Source organism: Lepisma saccharinum, chromosome 2 (assembly GCF_977018435.1).
Source record: "Lepisma saccharinum chromosome 2, izLepSacc3.1, whole genome shotgun sequence".
Taxonomy (NCBI): Eukaryota; Metazoa; Arthropoda; class Insecta; order Zygentoma; family Lepismatidae; genus Lepisma; species Lepisma saccharinum.
Genome location: NC_139230.1, coordinates 112,824,081 through 112,836,806, shown reverse-complemented (window position 1 = coordinate 112,836,806; position 12,726 = coordinate 112,824,081). Strand labels below are relative to the sequence as shown.

Sequence of the window (12,726 nt, the reverse complement as noted above, 5' to 3'; positions counted from 1 at the left end):
AAATCGGTGAACCGCTATTCAAATCTACAGGGAAACATGCTAGAAAACAGAAACGAGAGCGATGATGATGACCTTGCAGTTCGTCTACAATAAATACCTTCAAACTTCTTTCAGGTATGAGTTTCTCTTATATGCTGCAGTGATATGATATTATACAGAAGGTTGTTTCACGTTGATGGTAACGATTTCGATCACCAGGGAGGAGCACGTAGGCACAGCACAGAGCAGCCAAAGCCAGTAGGACGAAAGTACTGTGTGTTGACTTTCAAAGACGATGGTTGGTGTGTGAGTGGGTGTTTATATGGAACCAAAAATTCCAGTCTTTTGGGAGGGGTACATCTGTGCCCTTTCCGACGTTGGTTATAGTTATAGCCAGATAATTAAACAGTGCCACATGAAAGCATTCCATGTGTCAAAGAAGGGCATCAATGCAGTGTTGAATCGCCATAAAGCTTGCACCGTACCTGTTGCTGGAACCAGTCAAAGTGGGCCTCGGACATATCGGAAGCCCAAGCGTTCCTCTGATGTTGTGCGGAAAGTGAGATCCTTGGTGCGATGTGAAAACCCTGCAACGCAAAGAGTGATTGCACAGGCAGTACGCAATGTTTCCCTGCAACTGTGAATCGCATCATAGGCCAAGATTTACAACTTGTGCGGAAGCACAAGGCTCAAGTTCATAAGTTGCGTGCCTCACATGTCCAGGAGAGGAAGACCAACAGTCGTAAGCTCTACGAACGCCATCTGGCAGGGGACCGCTGGAAGTATGTGGTGTCCCTGGATAAAGCATGGGTGTATCTGTCGGGATGTGGTAAAAAAGGGCCATCTACTATCGTCCACGTGATGCAAGAGGTCGATCTGAGTGGGTACGTGAATGTGCTGAAAGTTTTCCACGCGGGTTCATGGTTGTTGGTGGTTACTGCCATAACGGCAAACTTCCACTGCGCAGAGTGGAAAAAAAGGCTAAAATAAATGCAGCCTATTACCAGACAAATATTTTGGAGCCACTTTACAGACATGATATTCCTTCTCTCTATGGCAGCGACACATCTCGTGTTGTCATCCACCAGGACAAGGCTTCCAGTCATACGGCAAAGTCCACGCAGGCATACATGGATCGGATGGCACGTGAAACGGGCATTCATGCAATCCCCTTTACAGATCTTGTCAATCATAACCTTCTCCTAGCAAAAATGAAATACTACAGTTTTTCGAAGCCTGTAATAAACTGGTTCCAATCATATCTACACGAAAGAAGACAAAGGGTTTTTTACCCTGCCGACACCGGATCATCACCGATAACATTAAATGGAGGAGTCCCGCAAGGTTCCATTCTGGCCCCCCTTTTATACACCTTATACGTCGCTGATATATCAAAGACCATCAGCCATTGTAATATACATTGTTACGCGGATGATACGCAGTTGATGATATCGTCATCACCATAGGATTTGTTAAACAAGATAGATAATCTAAAAAATGATCTACATACCCTTAACAAGTGGCTCACTGCAAATGGGCTCGCAATTAACCAGAATAAATGCGTATACACAATTTTAGGCTCTAACTATTATCTTGAAAAAGTAAATTATGATACAATTAACATCAAAATTAAAAACCAAAACATAATTTATGCACCAACCGTTAAAAATCTAGGCCTTACTTTTGATCCCAAATTTTCCTGGGCAGGGCATATCTCAGCGCAATGCACAAAAGCACTAACAATAATGAGATCACTCTACAGGAGGAGAGACTTTTTCACTAGAGAAACGAAATTATATCTCATCGAAACTCTAATATATCCTATTTTCGATTACTGTGATGTGGTGTACGGCACGAATTTACAACGTAAAATATCGAACAGAATACAAAAAATACAGAATTCTTGCATTCGTTACGCTCTCTCGATCAGGAGAAATCAGCACATCCTACCCTTGCTCAATACATACAAAATCCTTAACATGTCTAGGCGACGCCTCCTGCAATATATAAAGTATTAAAATTGCAAACACCTAGCTATCGCCACGAGAAACTGGCATTTAGAAATTCCATACATCCATACAATACTAGAGGGCGGCGAAAAATCGACATTCCCCGCCACTCTGCTGTCAGTTTCGAAGGCTCCTTCTCCCTCTGGTCTGCAAAGGTTTGGAATGTTCTTCCCGATTATGTTTCTTTTGCTACAACACCCAAAAACTTCAAAGAACAAGTCGTATTATTTTTATTGCAAAGACAACAATTGATCATTAGCTCGTACGGCTAAGCAACAGGAATCAAGTAAAGTAAAACCATGTATTTTGCAAACACTTATCTGACACAACGAATATTTCAACCTGTGTGCATGCTATTTTAGTATCGATCTGGAAATTGCGTATGTACACGTGTGTATGTGTGTGTGTGTGTGTGTGTGTTAATGTATCTGTCATTGTATTCTCTTATAATTTTATTATTTTTCATTTATGTCATTTCATTCATGTTATGTTATTTGATTTCAGTATTATTCAGTATTATAAATGTATGTATTGTAACTTTTATTCACCAGAGTTAGGTGGTAGAGCAGCCCAAGGCTGAATCTCGCTCTGTAGTAAATAAAAAGACTTTTCAATTCAATTCAATTCAATCCCTGTGAAATCCCCCGATGCCTCTTCCATGGATTTGTGTGGGTTTCCGTTGTTGAAACTAGCCTTGGGAAGTAGACGGCCCCGCACAATTGAGGGTCTTTGGAAAGCTTGTCAGGAGGAATATGATCGTTTGGACCAATGTGTTCTTCAACGCAGTCTCCTCCAATGGAAACTCCGCTGCAGGGCCATTGCTGAAAGACAGGAGTATCACGTGGAGCACAACCGCTCGTGACGTCACGGTTTTTCTTAAGGTTAGGTGGGTTCTAACTTTGTTACCATGGACGTGAAACGACCTTCTGTATTCCTGTGTAGAAATATTAACTATATTATTTCACTAATCAAATATAATTTCTTGCATTACATGTAAAACAGCTGAACACTGGACACAGCGAATTCTCTGTGTTTTCCTTCCGCTAGCAGCTGGTTTGTCAACGCGACAGCAGTGGCTGATTGTTGGATGAACTCATGTTCCTTCTAAAAGCGTACGCCGTATAGTGTAACAATCATGGACGTCCTCAGGATTTTTTCCAGGGAGGGGCAAGTAAGGTTTTTTTTCCCAGGGGGGCAAAGGAGGGATATTTTTCCCCATAATAGTGATGCTCCCCAAAAAACACTATTTCAGTCTAAAATTATCATGTTTTTTCAATGAATTTACAATAATTAACATAAATTACTGTGACTGAAAATAATTATGTGTGAATATATAACTTTTAGGTGGACATTCATTTTCCAGGGGGGCCGTGGCCCCCCTTGCCCCCCCCCCTTCCGGACATCCATGGTAACAATGTCTGAAACTTTACTGCAAAACTGACTGAAGAAGATAGACAAAATGAAACCCGACAAATATAAACCGAAAGTGGTGAGTAGAAAAGCAGTGACACTATAACTACATGTAGGTATAATTTCTTCCAACGGATATTCATAATGTACCAATATAAAATTTACTGACTGAGTATTCGATATACAACGGCAAGTATTTCATGAAGAACCTAAGTGATTCATTCACGTCTTTAGTTGATGTATGTGACCATTTTTGTGGCTCTAAGAGTTCTTACCTTTGTAAAAGAAATAATTATATATTAGAAAGGTAGTTGTAAAAGGGGTGGGGGGTCCGCGTGAGGTGTTTGCCTGGGCGCTAAGTACAAATGGGTTGCCGAACAAGAAAAACAGATAAAACTAGAAAAGCGTTAACGTCTAGTGTGCTGTGAAATTACTGGCACCCTATTAAGAAGATACAACATGTGCAAAGTTTACAATTGAAAAAAAAAGCACTTAAATATTCTTACACACATAGATTATGAAGTATGTATTTAAGCAGTACCATTCTTTTGTACCTAAAAACAGTTAAAACAAAATATAATTCGTCTCTGTTAAATAGTTATCGCCTTTTAAAAATGTCAAGTGACGCACACGAGAGTTGTTGCATCTGTGTGCGAAAAATAGTGCAGTACTTCTCACACTTATCGCTTACAATATATAACACATACATCACGAAAGAACCCAGATAGCACAGACAGCTTGCTGCAAGCATGAAGCAAGGTTACCATGGCAAGCTAAGTAGCTAGCAGCAAGCTTGCCATGGCAAGCTATTAGCTGGATGCAAGCTTGGATTAAGCAATCTAGTTACCAGAAGTGGAAGTTGCAGCAAGCTTACCAAGGCATGCTTGCATCAAGCTTTTCATAACTAGCTGTAATCTTACAGAATGCAATGTTCGAAGTAAGCCATAATGTGTATGTATCTTCATCTAAATTCGTTTATATATCTGTATAAACAACAAACATGGCTGCGATGTACATCGTATATATGCATAACAGCAAAACTAAAAACAATTGGAACTAATTAACAACAAACACCCATGTTTGTAACGTCACAGTTTATCTTTGCAGCTGATAAAACTTTACCTGCTCCCACCAAAATAGGCAACGGTTAGACTGGAGAATTCAATGAACTAACCAATCTCTAACTATATGCTGGTAATACATTTCTCTTTGCATGGATAATAAACCATTTCATCGAGCAAGGCCTCATCTCCAGGAATCTATCAACTCGCGGCAAGCCACAGCACCTAGCGACCTGTTGAGTGAAATGAGTCAAGGCAAAAAGGATAATAAACCTTTTCCTGCTCCCACAAAAATTGGCAATATTTAGGCTGGAGAGTTTAATGAAGGGTGAGATTTCGATTCGTATATATATACCCAACAAAACTTGGAAACTGTCGTCTGCGAGAGTTATATTTTTGCAACAGAGTATACTTAGCCAACACAAGCAATGGGAACAAAAGTATTCTAATAATTAATTATATAATATTATTTAGTAATAATTATCCCTTCTCTGGTTGAGAGGTGTCATTTATAACCGGAAAGTGGAATGGTTCAAGACAGAAGGCGTGGAGAAATTCCCCACCTCCTATACAAATCGCACCCTCTTGTAATCTGCATCAAAACATAATTTGGACTACAAGAATAACCCATGAAAGTTTCTAATTTTTTTGTGCAGTTTCTCCTTCCTTAATTAGAGTGTGCATATGTGGCATGCGTTTGGGGTAGCTAACGCTCTGCTTATATGGGGCTTAGCTCCCCCTCCTAGCCCCTACCAAACTACGCCCATGGGTAATATATGGTTACTGGCGTTGGTTGTACAATTTGTAAGCCTCATTTTTACCACTCCTTGTTGTCTAGGACTGTTTTACTTCCTCTTGTGCTGTCTAGGTTGGTTGGTTACACTGCTGTAGATATTCGATGGCAATTTTGGATAGTTTGTATACTTGCGGCTGGTTAATCCTTCCCTTTTGAGATTTTGCAGTAAGTAGAACGCGTAAATTTGCAGAGTTTGTCAATATGTTTTCACGACGGCTTTATGTGCGGTCAAAAAATCATTTTCCAAAATATTTAAAGTGCCTGAACCTTCACACAGAAGTGTTGTAATGGTTGAACGACCAATTAAAAATTCAAGTCAGTTTCTTCTGTTATTCACAATTTCGAATTTTTGACAGCGCATGTGGCATGAAACTTCGGTTTCACCTTAATCTTTAGAAGTAATTATTGTCTGTTCATAATAGTTGTGTAATATCGGAATCTAAAAGCATTAAAATGGAATGGAATTTGCTTACTTCATTTAATTATACTAACGAGAAAAAGGTTGTTGATTTTTGTTAGAGGAAGTGTGATTTTCTCAAACTTTTCTGGAGGTCCAGCGTTACTTTCCTGTGTAATAATTGAAGTAACGAGGTTATCGTCTCTCATTCTTTTCCGTACGTTTGGCCTGTCATTTCATCCGTGCATTCGGGAAGTGAAAACAGCTGTGTGAATTCGGCTTCAAATATGTGCTATTGACAATCAAGAGGACGTAATAAAGTAAGTAAATTATAGGAGAGAAAATATCTATTACCTTACCGTATCTTGCCTCAACTTACAACTTTTCGTTTAATGTAAATGAATACATAAAATTCCATAGGAACAAACACTAAAGTAAGATATATAGTTATACAGACCAATGCAAAATTAATTTTGCCACTTGATGTTTCCGTCGTGAGCATCGAAAATACAAAATGCTATGGCAATAAATAAATATATAATAATAAAAGGAAATCAAAATTGTCGCAGTGATAGTAAATGTGAGCAAGTTATCAGTGTAACAAAATATGATGGAATAATATGTAAGTTATAATAGTGGTTTAATATATTATTTTATAAAGTAGGGGAGAGTTGCCGAAATTGGACCAGTTGGTACTATTTTGCTTCAGCATCAAAGACAAGACACAGAAAAAGAACGAAATTGTAGGTATGAGAAGCACAAACTGTTAGCTTTCACTACGTATATGTAGTTCAACAAAAAATGCAGGAACCAATATAATAGAGCACATAACCGAAAGTAGTGACATCGGTCCATTATAGGCAACATGTTTCCTAACTTGGACCACAGGTTGCTTAGGTTGGACCGCTCACAAAAGGCATGTACGTATGTATGTCGACGGTATCTAGACACCTGCAGCACTCACTGCACACACCATTGTGGTATTTACTCCACGTTCGCCGCTTGTAACAGCACCTACCTGTGATTTTCCTATATTTGCTACAATTTTTTTGTGGTCGTTTATGGACTGTGGTGAAACCTGACTCATCCACGTTGAATATTCGGTCAGCTGTAAAACCAAATTGTTCGATACATCGTTCCAAAAGATCAAAAAAGTGTCCTACATTCTCTCTGTAAAATCCTTTTGCTCTTGCTAATGAAGTAGAACAGATAGTTGCGGATTTCTTCTCACAAATGCGTAGAATCACTTTTTTCCAGCCATCTTTGTCTCGTGATTAAACGTATTAGCAATTCCATGCCTTTGTAACAGATCATAGGCCAATTTCCGGACATATTTAATGGTCAACCCATAAAAACACTCTTCTAATTGGACAATATGATCGGCAAGACTTTTCTCCATTTCAGGATTGAACGTAGCCTGTCTCCCCAAGCCTTAACTCCATTTGCATAATTGTTTTTCGCAATAGCATGCCTCCGTATTGTCACCTTAGAGACACCATACCTTCTACTACACTCGTTCAAGTCATAGTCCCCATTATTGTATGCTGCTATAACCATTTGCAATTCCATACAGCCCATAGTTTCCCCGGTCCAATTTGGGAAACACGTGGTGGTCCAACTTAGCCAATTATTCCCCGTTAATAGAAATATTACGCAACTAAACCCTAGTTTTACCACATGTAGTTAGTGGTTAATGAATGGCACTTTTATAATATACTACAGGACATTTGATTACTTACCCCTAGTCTACACAAGAGCTTAAGATCCGAAGCATAATAATTGCAACACGAACAATGGAAACACAATAACAGCACTCCTACTTCGTCGAACGTCTCTAGTTGACTGACCGTTCAGTCATTTGTACATGGCACTGACGCCAATCAGTAGTGCCAACTCACCTGTTTCAAATACTCGTATATAGGCAACAACAAAGGCGGTCCAACTTAAGCAATGGTCCAATTTCGGCAACCTTCCCCTACATTTCTAGATTGCTTTATAATTTGGACTCTTCATTCAAAGGCATTAACTTTCTAATCCCTCCTGAAGCAAACTGGCTATCATAGAATATGTTTATATTGCAGTGCTTTCACGAGAATTGAACAATGACTAAGAGTTCCTGCCCAAAAATTTAAAAGTTTGGACACTAAATGCTACTGTTTCGTACATGCAAAAGGATTCCAAAATTACTTAACTTTGAATTGGATATGAAAGCAAAATACATTAAGAAACTAGTTAGTACAGATTCAAACACTGTAGAAACACGCCTTGATACACATTATAGAATACATGATACCCAATTTTCTCAGTTCAATTATATCCATCGTGGTATATAAGTAACTATATTTATTATGTACACAAGAACATTTATTTTACAGTCACGTTGAAATTCCATATTTACAAACATCACTGTTCTCCATTGACGTATAAAGTTATTAAACAAATATAGAGGTCACTTTCTCAGCATTTTCATCACAGTTTGTCATTAACATTGTCTTCTTTTCTATTTGTTGTCCAAATACATCATCAGAACACAAATTCACGTTCAATGCTAGCTAAAATTTGTTGTTCCGTGAGATCGTACGTTGGGACATTGGGATGCATTGGCGAAACACCGTCCGACCTGAAAGTTAAAAAACATAATACTGTTACACAGATGCTGAAGAAGTTCATTTAAGAAATATATAAATTCTTATAAGATAGGGAAGGGAAGGTCAGGTCAGTTTTATAATTGTAGTTTCGAAATCTGAATTAATGAGCATACGTATTTTTATTGAAATATATAGAATTTAACTTAGATCTCAGCAGGTGCAGTTGGCACTGTAGCGTACAAGAGTAGTGAACCTCTAGTAATGTACAGTTTTCACTTCGAGAATGAACAATAAACAAAGTCCTCATCTGTCCTCAAATTTTTGCTAAAATTTCTACATAATTAGCAAAGTATTTGTGTCCGTAACACGACGAATTCTTTTGAGTCAGCGGCGCAGTTTCTAAGTTGAGCCACAGATAAACGTATCATAATGTACAATAATACGTTTGTTTATCTGTGATCACATCAATGTGAACGGCTTTTCTTGATGGCATTTTTTTTCACTGAGGTCTCATTTGGACGCTATGAAATCTCAGAAAATATTATTTTTATCCCGTATGCTTGAAGCCATCTAAATGAATCTTTAATTCAAAGGTATTAAATACGATAAGCATGGGCGTAACTTGGGGCTTACCTTTTGGGGAGCAGAATTGAAAGGTTTTCCATCTCATAAAATAGTGGCCAGAATTATTTGTAAATATCTGTTATATTTATGAAATCACATTTATTACTTTGCTCCTCAGGTCCCAGGAGGTTAAAAATACTTAACTTGCAAATTTTGGGATGGCAGGTGTCCCCTTGCCCCCCGCCAAGTTACGCCTATGACAAAAAGTTAAGTTACAATGCATGAATTGAGCGAAATAAGCCAGCCTCAGTGGCGGAGTGGTTTAGTCGACCTCTGTGGCGGAGTGGTTTAGTCGACCTCTGTGGCGGAGTGGTTATCAGAGCGCGATACAACGCCAGGGGTTCCGGGTTCGAGTCCCGGGTAAGGCATGGGTATTTGTGATTGTCCAGATGATAAGAAACTGTAAAAATTGAAAAGTGTAAAATGAGAAAAAGTGTGAATGGTGGGGGATACCTCCGTGTAGGGGAGGGGGTATTTCCTTTTATAAAAAAAACAACAAAAAAACGAGTGGTTAGCACATCGCGCTACGACGTTAGGGGTCCCGGGTTCAAATCCCGGCCAGGGCATGGATGTTTGTGAGTGTCCATTCATCAATTTCATCATATCATCACTCATCCCCATCTTCGCAAATTAGCAAAAAGTGGGACAAAAAGCGAAGTAAAATAATGCAAGTCAATAAACAATTCCATACAGGATTAACCTCTTGAGCGTGTTATTTGACAAAAGAAAATGTCAATGACAATATGAATCTGTAGTACATGGCTAGATACGCAGAGGATAAAATATTGTTTTACTATAGTAGCACGAAATGAGGCGTGAAGTGGCAAGCAGTTACAAAGAAAAGTTTCGTCTGATTTCCTGTACACGCTGCCAAATTTGTCGATGGTTCAAGGGAAAATCTTTTGTATGTTGATGAAGGGGAAAGTAATAATTAGACAATACTAATAATCATATTGGTTTTAATGAATAATTTCATGAGGTGTGGACGATTTTTATATTTTTCACCTTTTCAAAATATAAGGGTCTGGCAGGCATAGTTCGCACAAGGTCTCGCGTTTCCAAACGGCGGCCCCAACAATGGGATAAATATGGCTGATACTCTTACAGCCTACAACACAATTTTTTACATATACACAACATTATCCAAATCAACAAGGTAATACAAGATGAATCTTAGACATGTGTTCGTGTGGTTATTGCTAATAATAGTTGGCAAAACTGATTTAAAGTCTATGAACTCACCCACATTTCTTGTGTGATGAAGTTATTGAATTTTGCAAAGTCATCGCTTTAAATGCTTGTTTTCAAAATGCTTAATTATTATATTAAAAGATTAATTTCATTTTCTGAAAAAAATCTCTACCGCGCAGAGCACATTTTCCAATTTTTTTATACAGCAAGTTTGTAAATTACCGGCTTGCAAACCTTGATCGATTTCGCAAATGAAACACCAAAGTAGTCCTGTGAAACAATCTTCTCTGAAATAAGAAGCTCTAAAATATTTTACTATGAAAATATCAGCTCTAAACCTATAAATTTATAGTAGTTACCGTAGTCATGGCTCACTTTCCCGCAATCCGCGATTCCCTCTCCCCCACCCGCCCACCTCAGTCTATTACAAAGGTGTATTATCATATAGCAGGCACCTCATATGAATCTCCTGCATTGTATCGATGGTTTCGTTCGTTGTGCTCCCACGAAAGTGATCCAAACAAAACTTTATACAAATTTTGGAAACTCATAAAAAAGTTTGTTTTGATTGATAATTTACTTTATTTTAGTTCGCCTTTCATCCACTTTTGGCTAATCGTGAAGATTTATTACACAAATATAAAGCTACCGCTTCACATGCGAAACAGGGCTCCACACATTCACAATCTCGATCATTTTGTGCAGGTAGCCCGACCCTGTGGCCGAGTGGTTAGCACATCGCGCTGCGACGCCAAGGGTCCCGGGTTCGATTCCCGGTCGGGCTTGGTTGTTTGTGAATGTCCATTCATCAATTTCATCATTTCATCACTCATCCCCATCTTCGCAAATTAGCCAAGAGGCACAAAACGCGAAGTAAAATAAACTAAATCAAATAAAAAAAAAAATCAAATTTTGTGCAGGTGACGTGATCAGCATCCCGCTCCAGCCTCCTTTACCATCCTGTTTGCCCCCCCCCCCTCCAAGTACCCGTTTATTACAGGCTTATTATACGTACGGTTCTGTACATAATTCACCAATTTCATTCCATAGTTGAGGACTAAAAGTGGTAAACGTTGTAAGTGCCAAAAGCGAAAGTGTTGGGAAATCGCATCGTTCCGCACATCAGCCCGTAAGAACGTGCACACTAGTGACCTCTTTACACGCCCTTTGAACTACTTAGAGGGCTACCAGCCACTTTTCACGTTTATCACATTATAAAGCATGGCACATTTCACAGTCTAACGTGGAAAACGGTGTTTGAATTATTGTGGCACTTACAACGTTTACCAATTTTAGTCTTCAGTTCTAAAGCTACTCCTTTGGAAGTTCAAAAACACATGCTGTTTTCTGTTCATCCTCTAAACTTATTGTATTCTGCAACGAAACCACCCGCTGTAGAATTCCAACCGTCTTTCTACCAACTCATCAGGCGACCGCTATGACCTGTGAGCTCGCCGGCTGGAGAAGGGTTGCCGTATCAAGAAAGAAAGGGGTTGGGGAACTATATCTCAAGAGTAGAATTAATTAATTATTTTTTGGGTCGTTGAGTCTACTTCACGCACAAGGAGGCTAATCGGGGCTAGACCCACAGTTTAAATGGAATCCGAACCACTATGTGTCTGCACCGGGTATCGAACCCGAAATCCCTTGATTACAAGGTGACGTCGTTACCACTATGCCATCGGGAAGACCCTATGAGCAGAACTTTAAGCTATGGCAATAGCTACAATATATTAAAATATTTCAGCTCGAAAACTTTAAATTTGTGGCAGTCATTCTAGTTAAAAGAAAACGTTAGTGACTTCTCCCCCAGGACCTCTCCTAAATTGCACATTATACACTTTAAACGTCTTATTGCACATTTGTGGCTCAATACATTCCCTAATATTACTGAGTTTAAGGCCTCAACGTAGATAAAAATCGATATTTTCGTCCGTCATCCTGAAACGCGTCATTCACTTTCACTCAAATGCTTTCCAGCATCCACTCTCTGTCTTGCTGCAGAAGCAATTTCATATAAAGGACTGGCAATTGCGGTTCTCACATATTTTGTGACGAAAAAACTAAGATGTCTCACACCGGTGGTGGGAAGCATATCTCCGTTTCCTCACCTCAAATTCGCCCATGAAAAGGCATGACAACATGGAAACTTTCGTGATACCATAAGAGTACCTGCCAAAAGAGTGATTTATTTATTGTTCTCCTTCCTCCCCGTCACAGTAGGAATAACGACATTAAACAAGTCAACAGAACATGCATCGATTGACTGGTTATTTATCGCTGCTTGTTTGTTCTATTTCCTTAACCAGAGCAGAGAGGAGGAATGCTAGAAAGAAGGAGACTGGACGAGCACCGTCAGAGCATTCGTCCCGATTGATTGTTGATATTCGAAGAAATACTGTTTATTAGTCAGAAATACATATCAAATAAGTATATAAATTATCATATAAGTATCATATAAATTATATAATATTAGGCTAACAATTAGTATAATTATTTACGTTTGAGTTTATCTTCTAATTCTACTTTATACACAGTTAAGCTAATCGAGACTGGACTGACAGTTTAAAGTGGCAAAGTGGAATCGAACAACTGTACAATGTGCCTCCACCCGGTATCGAACCTTGGACCCCTTGATTATAAAACGACGACGTTAGCACTATGCCTCTGC

General features: G+C 38.9%; 1 protein-coding gene across 1 annotated transcript in view; it reads right to left on the bottom strand.

The window, feature by feature from the left end:
• Positions 1-7,983: 7,983 nt before the first annotated feature.
• LOC145984474 (uncharacterized) overlaps positions 7,984-12,726 on the bottom strand; it is a 224,808-nt gene continuing 220,065 nt past the window's right edge. The window contains exon 4 of the mRNA XM_083118133.1: positions 7,984-8,272. Coding sequence (XP_082974259.1) covers positions 8,176-8,272 — 97 coding nt within the window. The 3' untranslated portion in view covers positions 7,984-8,175. The remainder of the gene's footprint in view (positions 8,273-12,726) is intronic.